General features: G+C 35.0%; 1 protein-coding gene across 1 annotated transcript; it reads right to left on the bottom strand.

Annotated features, from left to right (window-relative positions):
• Positions 1-458: 458 nt before the first annotated feature.
• LOC107812102 (uncharacterized) lies at positions 459-1,926 on the bottom strand. The gene has a single exon (XM_016637134.2). It carries the CDS (start codon positions 1,746-1,748, stop codon positions 642-644), a length of 1,107 nt encoding a protein of 368 aa, XP_016492620.1. The 5' UTR covers positions 1,749-1,926; the 3' UTR covers positions 459-641.
• Positions 1,927-17,609: the final 15,683 nt, after the last annotated feature.

Below are 17,609 nucleotides of genomic sequence, written 5' to 3'. Positions count from 1 at the left end.
AAATAAGGATGCGGACTAAGTGATAATACTCTAATATTATGCGATCTCCTAAACAATTGATGCAATAACCACAGTGGATAGAAGGGCCACCAACCAGATCCTAGCCGACGTAGCCAACTCATACTAAGGCATTGAGCACTTTATGCATTTTCCTACTAAGCAATGATATCATTTAAATCATAATTCATATGACCGAACTAACGATTCCTTTCAAATTTCAACTTATTGAATTTGTCTTTTTCTCTTGCTTTCTTGTCCATAATAAATTACCTGAAGATATGCCATCAACGATATTCACAGACCAACAGTGTCCAAATAGCTGGGGCTTCTACAACTTTATTTAATTCATTAAAAAAAATTAACTTTTTGAGTTTAATTGAGTAAACAAAAGTTGGTGGGATTTACAAATAATAGAAGCATACAATTTAATTTACTTCGATTTTTTTTTTCCTGGAAACTTTTACACTCATAACCGTCGCTTAGCAATAATAATAATTCAAGGTTACACTTACACTTGAGTATTTAAGCTAAACATGACATTAAGAGAAGATTTCACCATTACAACATAGAATACACACCCAATTATGTGTAACCAACCGATAATTCGATTAATTACAAACCATAAACCCTCAAAAAAGAAATTAACAAGTACGTAATGGCGATCCACACAAACAATCGTTGTTAGAGAAAGATGAAGCTTCTAGATGATCGAACGGAGACCCGTTTGGAATCGGGCCACAAAGGTGATTGTAGCTCAAGTCCAAATGACCAATGTACTTAGCTGTAGCTAACGATTTAGGAATTGAACCCCTAAGATTATTGTACGATAAATCGAGATGTGTAAAATATGTTTTTGAACCAAAAACATCGGGTAATAATCCTTCTAATGAGTTTCTACTTAAGTTCAGGATGTTTAAACCGGGGCTACTGAGTAGATTATTGGGAATTGAACCGGAGAGTTGGTTGGAGTCTAGGTTTAGGGTTGAGAGAACAGGCATTGAACCGAGCTGAGCTGGGATTGAACCCGTAATTTGGTTCATTGCTAAATCGAGATCCGCTAACCGGTAGAGTTTGGAGATTGAGTTCGGGATTGAACCGGTGAGTTTGTTCTTGTTGAGTAGTGCTCTGCTCATCATGCTGAGTTTTCCGATATCGGACGGAATTTCGCCGGAGATTTGATTGTTGCTAAGCTCAAGGTGCATTAATTTGCCGAGATTGACAATTGAGCCGGGGATTGAACCGGAGATTTGATTATCGGCGAGGTTAAGGACGGCGAGTTTACTCAGCTGACCGATGTTCGCCGGAATTTGGCCGGTGATTTTGTTTCCGATGAGATCAACGATACGGAGATTTTTTAACGAAGTGAGACAAGCCGGAAGTTCGCCGGAGATATCTTTCCAGTCGGCGACGATGAGGGTAGTAAGGCCGTCGAGTTTGCAGAGGGAAGGGGAGAGTGAACCGGTCATGTAACCGGACCGGCCGGCTTTCTCGTAAATCGGGTCTTCAGATTCGCCCCGAAGAACAATGTCGGCGACCCGTTGAGTATTCGGGTCACAGCTAACACCGTTCCAACCCTGGCAACAGTTGGTGCCCGTCCATGTGTTGAAAATGCCCAAATATGGCTCGTTAAGAGCTGCTTTGAAGTCCATTAATGCTGCTTGGTCCGCCGGCGAGCAACCATTTGCCGGAATAGTGACGGCGGTCAGCATCATCAGAGTGACCAAGAATGTTACTCCGGTAAGACCCATTTCGCCCCTCTCGCTAGAGATGCAGCACTATGATTCTCCTTTTCTCTTTATAATATATGTATATGCTTGTATGTGTGTATGTACAAGAGTGTTCTTCTTTTCTAATACATGGAAGTGGGAGAATGAGATGTTATTATATATAAAGTATATAAATGAATTGCCATATGACTCTTCTTTTCTCCTCAATTTATTTATTTTTATTTCTTCCTTCAGATTTTAATTCAATGTACTTTTCCCTCTCTATTTTGTCAATCCAAGAAGTTGGTTGGCCTAACTGCACGTCAGATTAAAACCCTTTCATTGCTGATGAAATGTCACCCAGAGGCGTAAGCCCCACATATATTTAATTTTTAATATTTTATAAAATAATATAATAATAATAATAAATATTTATAAACAGGTAAAATTACATAAAAATTGAAGAAAACTATAAATATGTATATATGTATGTATGCTCCATCCCCACAAAAAATCAGTCAATAATCTATTATACGCTACTTACAAGCACAAGTAAATTGAGTCTAAAAGAATAAAGTTTTCTATATGGAGGAACAAAAAGGATGACTAACCTATAATTTGAACTTTGAACTTGCTGCTATAAAGGAGAATGAAGTTTTCTTTGTATTTGTAAAAAAAAATCAATATTCGTTGCTTTTGGAAAATATTAGCAGACTAGCGGACAAGATAAAGAATTGGGAAAGACCATGAATTAGGGTTTCAATCAATAAAAAAAATATCTTAACTTATAAATTTAATACATTTCAGTTCCTTTTTAAGCCTTTTGACTTTTGAGAGTTTGGGTATTATATGAACTTATTCAACAAATTTTATTTTTATTTGAAAAAGTCTCAGGGGCTTACGTCTCACTAAAAAACGCGCCTCAAACACCCGGGCGTACGCCTCTTGAGACTTTCGCCCCACACCATTAACTCAGGGCATTTTTGGTGCGCCTTGCCCCGAGGTTTGCCCCGAAAACGACTTTTAAAACACTAGTCTTAAGAGGGTAAATAGTTGCATGCATTTCGTGTTTATACCATAATTTAATCTTTCGCTGAAAAAATTAAAGTAAAAAATATATGACTGTAATATGATTAAGGAAAATGTATGTTTTGTGTTTATTAGCTTGCTATAAAAAACGGAAGCAAATACATTTTTATCATCTTACAAAATTGTTGTATTTATTTTGTTTTCTTTTTTAAAAAAAGTTCAAATTTACCTTTAAAGTATTCGATTTATCTTATATTTGTTCCACGTTAAACCTTTGGTCCATGAAAGCGCCCTCCTACTAACGGATATCCCAGCTTAGGTTTAACATTGCCAACCGTGAAGCCACATAAATAAACAAAAGATTCAAATTTACCCTTAAACAAATTGGTTTATATATCTTTTACAATGATTTGAGTATGCCCCTAAATGATTAAAAGATTTAAAAGGTGCAAAAATATCCTTACGTGGATTTACACCATATTAGTCAAATTAAATACTAGTACTCTTTTTTTGGACACCTTCCCTTCATCTTCCTTTTTTAAGAAAAAATATATGTATCAAGTCTCATTTTACTCTGAGTATTGCACTATCCTAGTAGAGAACAAATTCTAAGAGTATATTTCAGGTTTTTAGATTATTTTTTTTAAAAAAAAAAAAACATTTCTTACGTCACTATTAGTGGCGTTATATATACTTTAGTAACTTTTTTTTTACACTTATTTGAATATTTTTACTAAAAATAAACCATACTTTGATTCTGCACTCATATATGTAGTACAGTAGTAAAGAAAAGGGCACGTGAGGGGTCAGTATTCTATAGCAGACAGGACCCAGAGGCAAATTTATTATGTTGGCTTTATAAAGATTGGATCTGCTATTGGTGAGCATAAGCTAGAATTTTTTGTTCTTTTTTTCATTTTTCTTTTCTTTCCTAAAGTGTTAGTTTATTCTTTCTGACAAAATTAGGCAGTGTACAAGAAACTAATCTGATTTTTTATTCTTGTTCTAACTTCTAAACTAATTGTCTCAAAATTCGATATTAAAAAAGACTAAAGGATATCTATCCTGTGCACGTAGTGTTTTTCCTATAGTACATTAATGTTAAATTATCTCCAATGCCTCACTAATTTTATTTTATTTTTAAAAAAATAGAGCCAAATTATAGATCTTGATATTCTCATTGTACTTCACTGTGTCACTTTGTTGTTTATTATCCTTTATTTTTATTTAAGATCTATTAAAACTGTTGTTTTGCTTTATGTTTTCGGGGAGGCTCATAAGCTTCTTTAATATTGTCTAATATCAGAGGCAGATTAACTGAAACTATCCTTAGTTAAAATTGAAAACCTTGGAATAATTTATATTTGTTTTATTTTTTTAAGTAATTTCAAAAGAAAGAAAGGTACTTCCTCCGGTTCACTTTAATTGATTTTTTTGCCTTATTTTTTTGTGGTCCACAATATTTAATTTTTTCAAATATCAAGAAGGAATTAACTTCTTTTTTTTCAAGTTGCGCTTGAAGTAAAGAAACTAGAATTACTTGTCGTATTTCCATTGAACAAGGTAAGGTTAATATGGTTAATTTTATTGTTAATTAATATTAAAAAGTAGATTCATTGATATGTGTGAATACAACCAAAAAATTAATTAAATTGAACCGGAGTGAACAGAAAGCAACGAAATACTACTAGGGTTTGACCTGTCCATTTGTTATTAGGACTTAGGAGTATTATTTTTTGACATGTTTTGGTCTGTTAAACACACACAAAAAAGGTATATTGTGGCACATAGGGTCACGTGCAATCGGATTAAACTATTACATTATCCTTAATTGTTCTATTTTCACCTTTGATACTGATTTAGCTAACTGTCAAAGATTCACTGTTTTCCAGTTTGCATGTTTGAAGGAATCCTCAGTCTATCTTTTTTTCTTACTAATAATATGATAAAATTATTGAAGAGATCCGGGAATTTGAAAATAGGGTGCGAATTAATTAATTTGGAGAAATTTATATACCTTAGAATTAAAACTGTGTACAAACCACCGACAAAGAGAGGAAGACTAATCTTGAAGTCATATGAATGAATGGGGCCAAATCCCAATTCAATCAATCTCAATGGTTGAAAAATAATTGACCTGAAAATTATGCAGACTGAGAGCTGGATTTTGGGTCATCAATTTATTGCTAAGGCCTAAGATAGCTCCATATGATATGACCTGTGAAATTGTTCTTAAATGATTTATTTTTGTACATAGGCATCATATAGCAGCCAAAGTTATGACTTTAGTTCCTCGAGTATAGTTACTGTCAAATGTACATATTACTAACTGATTCATTTTTTGTTCCATATCTTTGTAACCATGCCTATGTAAGTATTTGCAATTCGCAAAATCAATTTAAATCCTGAATCTGCCTCTGCATTTACCGTCATATCCATTTTAAATTTCAGACAAGAGATAATAGACAACTCAGACTATTGTTGAGTACTGGATAAGATGGCCCCATGAGCCTATATTGATCTACAAACTCATACAACAACAACTACAACAAATTTAACAAGTAGAGTCTGGGGAGGGTAGTGTTTATGCAAACCTTACCCCTACCCTGAGAAGATAGAGCCGCGACTCAACAAAGATGAAAAGAAACAGTAAAAACAAACAATATCAACAATAAAGGTCAGAAAAATAAATAATACCAATCTAAGAGCCAAAAAAAATAAATAGAAGGAAGCAATAACAACAAGCAGTAACAACTGCAAGAGATTTACGAATGCATGTACATGACCAAAAAAGGGATTCCATTTGGGATGAAATGCTTAAGAAGAAAACGGAATAACTATAATTTTATACAACCATTCTGTTTCCAATCATTTTCATTTCGAATTTAGATAATGCAATGTTGTAAGACCAAACACATCACATTCGGGATTAGGAAATAGTCCTTTCGCACAATTGAAGAGAAGGTGGAATTGTGTTGTCTGACAGAAACATGAGTTTGTTTTTGTCACATGGAAGTGTCAAAAAGCATACATGAGGAGGCAAAAATCAATTCTACAGTAACAAATGGAACAAAACACTAGATAATTATGCCAAAAGTTTTTTTAGTGCACAAATTAAACTGTCTTTTGAAAATTGAAATTAAACAACTAAATTATACCTATAGTCAATTTTTAAATTTAAATAAGCTACTAAAAAGTAAAAACTGACCTAATTTTATTGAAGACATAAAATGATAAAACAGGAAGAATGTAGTAGAGTGAGACTAGGCAAAGCTTCTACAAACGAACTTTTGAGAAAAAGAGGGCAACCTCAATTCTCGATACAATTATGCTTGCTGTTTAGCGCTTACATTCATTCATTACCTTGTATAACTACAATTGCTTGGATAATAAATACTACTCCATGTATGAATTAACATAATAAATGAATTGGGTTGAAAATTCATGCATGTAAAGAGCTAGCATCATACCAACAAGCAAGGACGAATACTGTAACTTGGCAACCCAACCAGCTAAAATAACTCGTCATATTCTAGGGTTAGATTAGATATAGTAGAGCTGGCAAAACCTGGAAATTTAAATACTTTTGACTATGATTGTCCCTGTCTTTTAGTAACGAAAACGACATTTCTCATGATAGTAGTTGTAATAATGGATTGATGGACATATTCAGTGTAAAGGCTATGGGTTCAGATGATGGAGTTGGGATTATGTATGATGGATGTCTCCCTTCTAGTCTTCTACTCATAAAGCGGCAAACTAGTGATAGTGTTGAGATGGAATTCTGTCTTCCAATTTCGATTGTTGTTTTTTCAGAATCAAATTGGGAAACACATCACAAAAGAGAGGTTGGAATCTCCATCTGTCTATAACTTGATTAAAGTACATTTAAATTTAGTTTGTAATGCTTAAAATTGATATGGATGGTCTTGATGTACAATGCTTTATAAATTAATATAAAAAAAAAATACTTACTAAGCGACTTCAGAAAGTTATGGATGGTCTCGTGGATAGAAGATAAGCAGCATTTGTCCCAGATAGGGTGATAATCGATAACATTCTGTTAAGCCATGAGTTAGTTAAGGGTTATGGGAGGAAAGGGATTTCTCCAAGGTGTATGCATAAAATTGATATGCAAAAAGCCTATGACTCATTTGAGTGGATTTTCCTAAAACAAATTTTGATTAGCTTGAACTTCCCTGCTATTTTTGTTGGTTGGATTATGACCAAGTGTCTTATTCTATTGTTATTAATGGGAAACCATCAAAACCTTTTGAGGCTAGGAAGGATTAAGACAAGGTGATCCTCTATCCCTTTTTTTGTTTGTCCTAATAATGGAATATCTTAGTAGGATTCCCAAACAATTAGGAACACAACCAAACTTCAATTTTCACCCAAAGTGTGCTAAAATGAACCTACAGCTAGGTTTTGCTGATGTTCTACTCTTGTTCTGTAGAGAGGATGTTCTTTTTGTCCACTTACTTTTTGATCAGTTTCAAAAAAATTCTAAGACATCTGGACTTGTTGCAAATTCTGGACATCTTGGGATTCAGTAAGAGGGAACTTCCATTTAGATGTTTGGAGATCCCTCTAAGTACTAAGAGAGTCTCAGTTATCCAGTGTCAGCCTCTCCTTGACAAAATGTTGGGCGGAATCAAGTCATGGACTACAAAATTCTTATCTTACGCATGGAGAACTCAACTAATAAAGTCAGTACTTTTCTCAATACAAGTATTCTCGGCTCAGATTTTTATCCTACCTAAAAAAGTTATTAAAATCATTGAAGCTACTTGCAGAAACTTTCTTTTGTCTGGAGGTGTAGAATTATCAAAGAAGGCCTTGCTAGCATGAGACATGATATGCTACCCTAGAGTTGCTGGAGGAATTAATATTTGGATATTACAACTTGGAACAAAGCTGCAATAAGCAAGCCATTATGGAATCTTTATAAGAAGGCAGATAAATTATGGGTGAGGTGAATTCACTATTTTTTTTTGATGACCGAGAAATCCGTTTGGAGTCGATCCTTTGGACTAGCCGCAGCCTTCGAAACTCGGTGGATAATGGATCCGCCCCTCTACCCTTCTCCACTTAAATACCATGCTTTGCTTTGCATGGTGTGAGGGCTTGAACCTGTGACCTAAGACACAAATCCACCACCCTTTGCCATTTGAGCTAGGCCCTGGGGAAGAACTATTATTATGGGAAGAACAGGAACATCTTTGAAGATGTGCCTAAGCAGCCTTCTTCGGTTGTTCAGAAGATACTGAAGACCACCAAATACTTTGATGAGGCAGGTTACACGCAGGGGCGGATCTAGAGCAAGGTTTACGAGTTCCCGTTAACCCAGTAACTTTTGCATAAACCCTATATTTGTACTAAAAAAATCATTAAAAGTATAAAAATATTTAGCTTGGAACCCAATTCGTTGGTCCAGTTATCATGTTGATTAACTTGAGATTGTTATAGGAACCCATAAGCTTAAAATTCTGGATCCGCCTCTGGAACTTATACGATGACATAGGTGCAGAATATGTAGCATTTCTCTACTAAGCTAAGAGGTGAGCTCCAAAAAGTGACATGGAGGAAACTAGTGTGTAACAACATAGCTCTACCTAGATGGATCTTTACTCTAAGAATGGCTGCACATGGGAGGCTCTATACTAGAGATACGTTGTTCAAGTGGGGGGTGACTACAAACCAAGTATGTCCTCTGTGTGATCAAGTGATGGGTGCATATCACATTTGTTTTTCATATGTGAGGTGTCTGCAACAATATGGAAGAAGCTGCTCATGTGGTTAGGAATCAGAAGACCTCCAATGAACTGGGAGGATGAGCTACAATGGGCTACACTATATGCTAGGGGTAGGAGTCTTAAAGCTGAAGTTTTCAGAATGATGCTAGTTGCTGCAGTATACCATGTCTGGAGGGAAAGGAACTATAGAGTTTTTCAGGGCACAAACCAAAGTACTGAGATTCTAATTAGGCACATTATCCAGGAGATCCATTATATAGGTGCCATGAAAATACAAATTGCAAAGTGGCTTGAGGGGTTCAATAGTTACACACAGTAGATTGGTTTTTGAGTAGCTTTTGTTTGTTTCACTTGTTGCTTCTTTTGAGCCATGACTGACCGTTGGGACATGATGTCCAACAAGCAGTTTTTTTGTGTACTATACATATGTTTCACAGTAGATTGATGGATGTATTCAGTGTAAAGGCTATGGGTTCAGATGAACCCATAGCCCGCAGCTGGTGGAAGCTGGTGGAGTTGGGATTATGTATGATGGATGTCTCCCTTCTAGTCTTCTACTCATAAAGCGGCAAACTAGTGATAGTGTTGAGATGAAATTCTGTCTTCCAATTTCGATTGTTGTTTTTTCAGAATCAAATTGGGAAACACATCACAAAAGAGAGGTTGGAATCTCCATCTGTCTATAACTTTATTAAAGTACATTTAAATTTAGTTTGTAATGCTTAAAATTGATATGGATGGTCTTGTTGTACAATGCTTTATAAATTAATATTAAAAAAAATAGTTACTAAGCGACTTCAGAAAGTTATGGATGGTCTCGTGGATAGAAGATAAGCAACATTTGTCCCAGGTAGGGTGATAATCGATAACATTCTGTTAAGCCATGAGTTAGTTAAAGGGTTATGGGAGGAAAGGAATTTCTCCAAGGTGTATGCTTAAAATTGATATGCGCAAAGCCTATGACTCAATTGAGTGGATTTTCCTAGAATAAGTTTTGAATAGATTGAACTTCCCTGCTATTTTTGTTGGTAGGAAAGGATTAAGACAAGGTGATCCCCTATCCCCTTTTCTCTTTGTCCTGGTAATGGAATATTTTAGTAGGATGCCCAAATAATTAGGAACACAACCAAACTTCAATTTTCACCCAAAGTGCGCTAAAATGATCCTTATCCAGCTAGGTTTTGCTGATGATCTACTCTTGTTTTTAGAGGGGATGTTCTTTCTGTCCACTTACTTTTTGATCAGTTTCAAAAAAATTCTAAGGCATCTGGACTTGTTGCAAATTATGGAACTTCCATTTAGATGTTTGGAGATCCCTATAAGTACTAAGAGAGTCTCAGTTATCCAATGTCAGGCTCTCCTTAGACAAAATGTTGGGCGGTATCAAGTCATGGACTACAAAATATTTATCTTACGCAGGGAGAACTCAATGGATAAAGTCAGTACTTTTCTCTATACAAGTATTCTGGGCTCAGATTTTTATCCTACCTAAGAAATTTATTAAAATCATTCAAGCTACTTGCAGAAACTTTCTTTGGTCTGGAGGTGTAGAATTATCAGTAGGCCTTGCTTGTAGACATAAACTTTAATTGCATACCAGGATCTTGAACATGATAATCTTACACAAAGTCATTATAGAAAACATACCTGAATCATAAGCCATCATCGTGAAGCGGAAGTGTTAATTGAAATTGGTTTCTCGCCCCTTGCCCTAGCTTTCGTTACCGCCGACTTTAGTGATGGAAGAGAGAATAAAATACGGTAACCCTAATGGGTGGGGAGAGGACCAATTTATAGAGGTTCTCATTTAATCCGGTACGTTCATCAAGTAACCGATCGGACGGATGAGATTTGATCATTAATTAAATATTAATTATGGGTCTTAAACCTATTGGGCCACCAATAAATTAACGTAAGAAAATCTTACATTCTCTCACTTGACCCAATAATCACATAATATTAATATTTAATATAGGATTAGTTGCGCATAAACAAATCTCTTCTATAATGTCCATCATAAATACCATAATATGATAAAATACTAAATGTGAGTTATGGCGATTATATAATTTGTCTACATACTCTCTTCCATATATTACAACATTAGCAACTCATCGTATCAGGTCCATAAGCTATAAAATATTATGGTCCACAATAATGTCAAATTGAGACTTATCATGTAATATCTCAAAACAATAATGTGTACACCATTATGAGAAACAGAAAATCACTAATGTATATCAGAAACACATAAATGAGCTCAGAGTGTCAAAACATCATAAATACATCAATCATAAATACAGCCAAGACCCATTCTATGTACATGTTCTTTAAATATCTTTGGTTGTAAACCTTTCGTTAACGGATCTGCAATCATGAGATCAGTTCTAATATGCTCAAGTGACACTCTTTGTTTCTGAACTTCCTCCTTAACGGTAAAGTACTTTAATTCCATATGTTTGGCACCTTTGGAGTACTTATCGTTCTTGGATAAGAATATTGCTGCAGAATTATCACAGTAAATTTTCAGCGGCTTGGTAATGGTGTTGACAACCCAAGTCCTGAAATAAAGTTTCGCAACCATAATAAATGAATTGTGGCTTCAAAACATGCCACAAATTCTGCTTTCATCGTGGATATAGCAATGACAGACTGTTTGGCAATCTTCCACGATATTGCTCCTTCAGCTAATTGGAACAAATAACCAAACGTGGATTTTATAGTGTCAATACAGCGAAATCTGAATCCGAGTATCCAACAACTTCCAAATGCTTGGATATCCTATACGTAATCCTTCGTTCCTTTCAGGTACCTCAAAACTTTCTTTGCAGCTTTCCAGTGATCAATTCCTGGGTTACTCTGATATCTTCTTAGCATTCCGATCGCAAAACTAATATCCGGTCTTGTGCAGGTCTAAGCATACATCAGACTACCAACATTTGAAGAGTAAGGAATTGATTCCATTTCTTTTCATTCTACATCATTCTTAGGGCATTGCATGAGACTAAATTTGTCCCCTTTTTGAATTGGAACAATTCCTGGTGAACAATTGTTCATATTAAATCTCTCTAGAATTCTTTCGATATGGCCTTTCTGAAACAATCTCAATAATCCTTGTGATCTATCACGTAATATTTCTATTCCTATCACATAGGATACCTCACCCATATCTTTCATTTCAAAATTCTTAGAGAGAAAATCTTTAGTCTCACACAATATGCCTAAATCATTAGCAGCAAGTAGAATATCATCAACATATAGGACTAAAAATATAAACTTGCTCCCACTGATCTTTTGGTATATACACCGATCAACGGTATTTTCCACAAATCCAAAAGATGTTATGGTATCATTAAACTTTATATATCATTGTCGTGAGGCTTGTTTAAGTCCATATATTGACTTCTTCAGTTTACACACCATTTGGCATTTTCCTTCAGTTTTGAAACCCTCTAGTTGGTCCATATAAACTTTCTCCTCGGGATCTCCATTAAGAAAGGCATTTTTTACATCCATTTGGTGTAACTCTAAATCATAATGAGCCACCAAAGCCATTATAATTCTTAACGAGTCTTTCTTTGAGACTAGTGAAAAGGTCTCTTTATAATTAATGCCTCTTTTCTGAGCATAATCCTTGGCAACAAGTCTGGCTTTGTATCGTTCAATATTGCCATTTGAATCGCGTTTGGTCTTAAAGACCCATCTACGCCCGATTCTTTTAGAACTTTCTGGCAATTCAACAAGATCCCGGACTTTATTGTATTCCATGGATTTTAAATCTTCCTTCATGGAATCAATCCATTTGTCAGACTCATTACTTTCTATAGCTTGTGAAAATGAAACCGGATCCTTATTAAGACCAATGTCAAAATCTAACTCTTGCAAATAAACCATGTAATCATCCGAAATAGCCGATTTTCTAACTCTTTGAGATTTTCTTAGTGGCATTTTTTGTGGTTCATTTGTGTCAGATATTTGTGAGTTAGTTTCTTCATGAAGTTTTTCATCCAAATGTTGCTCGGTGTTGTCAAAGTGTTCTTCAACAACTGGAACAATATTTGGTATTTGTGTGAAAGTAGGCACATTCGTGGGTAATAGAATATTGATTCTCACCTCTTTTATTTCCACACTTTGATTTTCAACACTCCCACTAATTTCACCATTCTCAATGAATCTTGCATTACCGATTTCAACAATTCTCGAACTATGGTTTGGACAGTAAAACATATACCCTTTAGATTTCTCTAAGTAACCAATAAAGTAACCACTTACTGTTCGAGAATTTAATTTCTTTTCTTGTGGATTATAAACTCTAGCTTCCGCCAGGCAACCTCAAACATGCAAGTGTCTTAAACTAGGTTTCCTTCCTGTCCACAGTTCAAAAGGGGTCTTTGGAACAGCCTTACTACTAGGAACCCTGTTTAATAAATATACAACGGTTTTAAGAGCATACATCCACAATGATTTGGGTAATGAGGAATTACTCATCATGCTCCTAACCATATCCATAAATGTTTGATTACGCCTTTCTGCAACACCATTTTGTTGAGGTGTTCCTGGCATAGTATATTGTGCACATATGCCATGTTCCTCGAGGAACTTTGCAAATGGACCTGGACATTGTCCCGATTCATTATACTTTTTATAATATTCACCACCTCTATTTGACGTAATGATTTTCACCTTTCTATCTAATTGCCTTTCAACCTCATTAACAAATACCTTGAGAGTATCCGTTGCTTGAGATTTTTCTTTCAGCAAATAGATGTATCCATAACGTGAAAAATCATCGATAAAAGTGATAAAATATTTTTCTCCACCAAAAGATGGAACATCAAAAGATCCACAAATATCGGTGTGTATAATTTCAAGAAGTTGGGTGCTTCTTGTGGCACCTTTCTTACTATACTTGGTTTGCTTTCCCTTAATGCAATCGAAATATATAGTAAGATCAGTAAAATTTAGATTCGGAAGAATGTCATTCCTTACTAATCTTTCTAACCTTTCTTTGGATATATGACCCAAACGTCTATGCCACAAGTAAGCAGAACTTTCATCTAGTGAGTTACGTTTAATTCCAACATTATGTTGAACAGTAAGAAGGGATTCAGAAAAACCAATATCAAGTTTCAACTTATATAAACCATCACTAAGAAAATCAGAACCATAAAAAATAGCATTCTTATATAAACTAAAACATCCATTTTCAAACTTTAAATCAAATCCAGAAATATCAAGTCTTGAAAGAGAAATCAAATTCCTAGAAACTGAAGGTACATAAAGAGTCTGTAATAGATCAAGGTGACGTCCAGTCTCCATGATCAAACGATAAGTCCCTATGCCTTCAGTTGGAGCCTTCATACGATTTCCCATGAACAAGAAATCCTTATTTGGATTTGTAGTTTGGATCGTAAGGAATCCTTGCAACGTAGTAGACACATGAGCAGTTGCACCAGAATCAAGCCACCAAGTATTATTAGGAACTTCTACTAAATTTGATTCGAAACATACAAAAGCACTAATTGTACCTTTCTTTTCGAACCAAGCTTTACGTTTGAGGCAATCTTTCTGATAGTGTCCTTCCTTGTTACAGAAACGACACGTATCTGCCTTATGTTCCTTGTTAGCATCTTGTTGAGCCTTAGCAGGTGCTTTCTTCTTCTTGAACTTGTTGGCCTTCACTTTAAGTTCTTTACCAGCTCCTTGACCCATGAGGTTAATTGAATGACTCCCTTGTTTCTTAAGTCTTTGACTCCTCCTGAGTAAGCATACTGGATAATTCACTAACATTCCACTTATCCTTGATAGTGTTATAGTTAATTTGAAAAGGTCCATACTCAGGAGGTAACGAATTCAGAATAAACTGAACCAAGAAGGAGTCATCCACTTTCATCCCCAAGGTCTGAAGTCTTGCTGCAATGTTAGTCATCTCAATGATATGATTTTGCATACTACGCGACCCATCAAACTTCATGGTCGTGAGTTCAGCCATTAGTGTAACAGCGAGAGACTTATCTGCAGAACTTCAGGTATTCCCTGGCACTTTTTGTTTGTGGAATAGTACTCTTAATGTTGTTGGCAATATTCATTCGCATAAACATAAGGCTTAGCATGTTAGAGCGTTCTCATGTTTTATGGAAAGACTTCTCATCTGCACTGCTCGAATCAGTAATGGCAGCGGGCTTATCATTCAGCATAGCCAAGTCAAGATCCATCACACCTAAGTGGAACTGGACTTGTTCACGCCATTCAGAGAAAGTTCAATCCTTTGAATACAGTAACAGACGAAGCAAGCGAATGAAAAGGAATAACTGCAAAATAGATAATACATGCTCACAAATCAATATAGATTCAACAAAAAAGTTAAAGCATATCACAATTCTCCTTTGGGTAAATACTACGACACACTATCATAATTTAAATGTCATTTAGTCTTTAATAGGTAATTAAATATTTTTAACCAATTATATATATGTCATCTTTGGATAGACAATATATATTTGACTAAGAATATTAATTTAACTCATCATATTCACTATTCATAGAATAATTGATTCACCTTTGGGTAAATCTTTAAGTTCTAGCAATAGTAAAAAATAATTTATCCACTAATTTTTAATTATGGGCATTTCATTAATTTCATGGATAAACTATAATTTTATGTATGCATATTTCTCAAACATACTAGTTTGGTCACTTTGGCAACTAACAAACTATATAAACATAAATGCACACATAAAATAAATATCATAATATTTTATGCATGTGATATTTTAAACAATCTAGTTTGATCACTTTGGTGACTAACAAACTATATGAACATCAGTACATGCATAAAAATTAAATATTATGTATGTATATATTTTAAACATTCTATATAACTTTAAAACACATACATTAGTCATTACACAGTATTAAGAACCAAATAATAATTAATGCATAATGTGAGATCTCCGTGAAGCTTAGCATTCAAGAAAATCTTTTAGGAGTAAAACTTTATTTCCTTAATGTCCCTAAGATACCAGTAACTTTACTTTTATAGCCTAGAAAGTAACAATAATTTTGTAGTCGAAATCTTAACAAAATATAAATAGTAATGTATTACAAACAATCTAGGCCGAAACTGATATGGGTAATAATTAAGAGACAATACGATCATCATGTAAACAAACAATAAGTCACCACCACACAAAACTTAAATTCCAGTACTCATATTTTCTTTGAAATTGATAAACTAAGAAACAAGTAGATTAATATATCTCAGTATTCAAAGCACTCTGATTTTAACTTCATGATGGGCTAATGGGTGTTGAACGAATGCAAATCATTGGTCAAAGATTTTCTAATCTCGTTGGCTTAGAGATTGAATTCCCAATTGTACTGATTTAAACATCATGAGAAAATAAATATGTTCTTACAGTTTCGCTGAAAACTATTCTTAACTAAAGCCACGGTAATTTCAATTGTACTAGTAAACGAAGATTACCAGTTCAAATATTCATGCTCATGATACCATATGTAGACATAAACTTTAATTGCATACCAGGATTTTGAACATGATAATCTTACACAAAGTCATTACAAAAAACATTCCTGAATCGTAAGCCATCATCGTGAAGCGGAAGCGTTAATTGAAATTGGTTTCTCGCCCCTTGCCCTAGCTTTCGTTACTGCCGACTTTAGTGATGGAAGAGAGAATAAAATACGGTAACCCTAACGGATGGGGAGAGGACCAATTTATAGAGGTTCACATTTAATCTGGTACGTCCATCAAGTAACCGATCGGACGGATGAGATTTGATCATTAATTAAATATTAATTATGGGTCTTAAACCTATTGGGCCACCAATAAATTAATGTAAGAAAATCTTACATTGCTAGCATGGGACAGGATATGCTACCCTAGAGTTGCTGGAGGAATTAATATTTTGGATATTACAACTTGGAACAAAGCAGCAATAAGCAAGCTATTATGGAATCTTTGTAAGAAGGCCCATAAATTATGGGTGAGGTGGATTCACTATTATTATGGGAAGAACAGGAACATCTTTGAAGATGTGCCTAAGCAGGCTTCTTCGGTTGTTCAGAAGATACTGAAGACCACCAAATACTTTGATGAGGCAGGTTACATGCAGGGGCGGATCTAGAGCAAGGTTTACAGGTTCCTGTGAACCCACTAAATTTTGCATAAACTCTATATTTGTACTAAAAAATTCATTAAAAGTATAAAAATATTTAGCTTGGAACCCAATTCGTTGGTCAAGTTATCATGTTCATTAACTTGAGATTGTTATAAGAACCCATAAACTTAAAATTCTGGATCCGCCTCTGGAACTTACACGATGACATAGGTGCAGAATATGGAGCATTTCTCTACTAAGCTAAGAGGTGAGTTCCAAAAAGTGACATGGAGGAAACTAGTGTGTAACAACATAGGTCTACCTAGATGGATCATTACTCTAAGAATGGCTGCACACGGGAGGCTCCATACTAGAGATACGTTGTTCAAGTGGGGGGTGACTACAAACCAAGTATGTGCTATGTGTGATCAAGTGATGGGTGCATATCACATTTGTTTTTCATATGTGAGGTGTCTGCAACAATATGGAAGAAGCTGCTCATGTGGTTAGGAATCAGAAGACCTCCAATGAACTGGGAGGATGAGCTACAATGGGCTACACTATATGCTAGGGGTAGGAGTCTTAAAGCTGAAGTTTTCAGAATGATGCTAGCTGCTGCAGTATACCATGTCTGGAGGGAAAGGAACTATCGAGTTTTTCAGGGCACAAACCAAAGTACTGAGATTCTAATTAGGCACATTATCCAGGAGATCCATTATAGAGGTGCCATGAAAATACAAATTGCAAAGTGGCTTGAGGGGTTCAATAGTTACACACAGTAGATTGGTTTTTGAGTAGCTTTGGTTTGTTTCACTTGTTGCTTCTTTTGAGCCATGACTGACCGTTGGGACATGATGTCCAACAAGCAGTTTTTTTGTGTACTGTACATATGTTTCCATTGGTAATAAAGTTAATTAATTACCCAAAAAAATAGTTTGTAATACTGAAATATAGTTCTTAACTCTTTACAAATCAAAACAAGCACAGAAAGTCTACTC

The sequence above is a fragment of the Nicotiana tabacum genome, chromosome 22, assembly GCF_000715075.1.
Source record: "Nicotiana tabacum cultivar K326 chromosome 22, ASM71507v2, whole genome shotgun sequence".
NCBI lineage: Eukaryota > Viridiplantae > Streptophyta > Magnoliopsida > Solanales > Solanaceae > Nicotiana > Nicotiana tabacum.
The sequence above is the reverse complement of the archived record's forward strand: the minus strand, read 5'-3'. Positions and strand labels throughout refer to the sequence as shown.

Coding starts and splice junctions, on each gene's coding strand:
- LOC107812102 (XM_016637134.2), bottom strand. CDS start 1,748: ATGGGTCTTACCGGAGTAACATTCTTGGTCACTCTGATGATGCTGACC.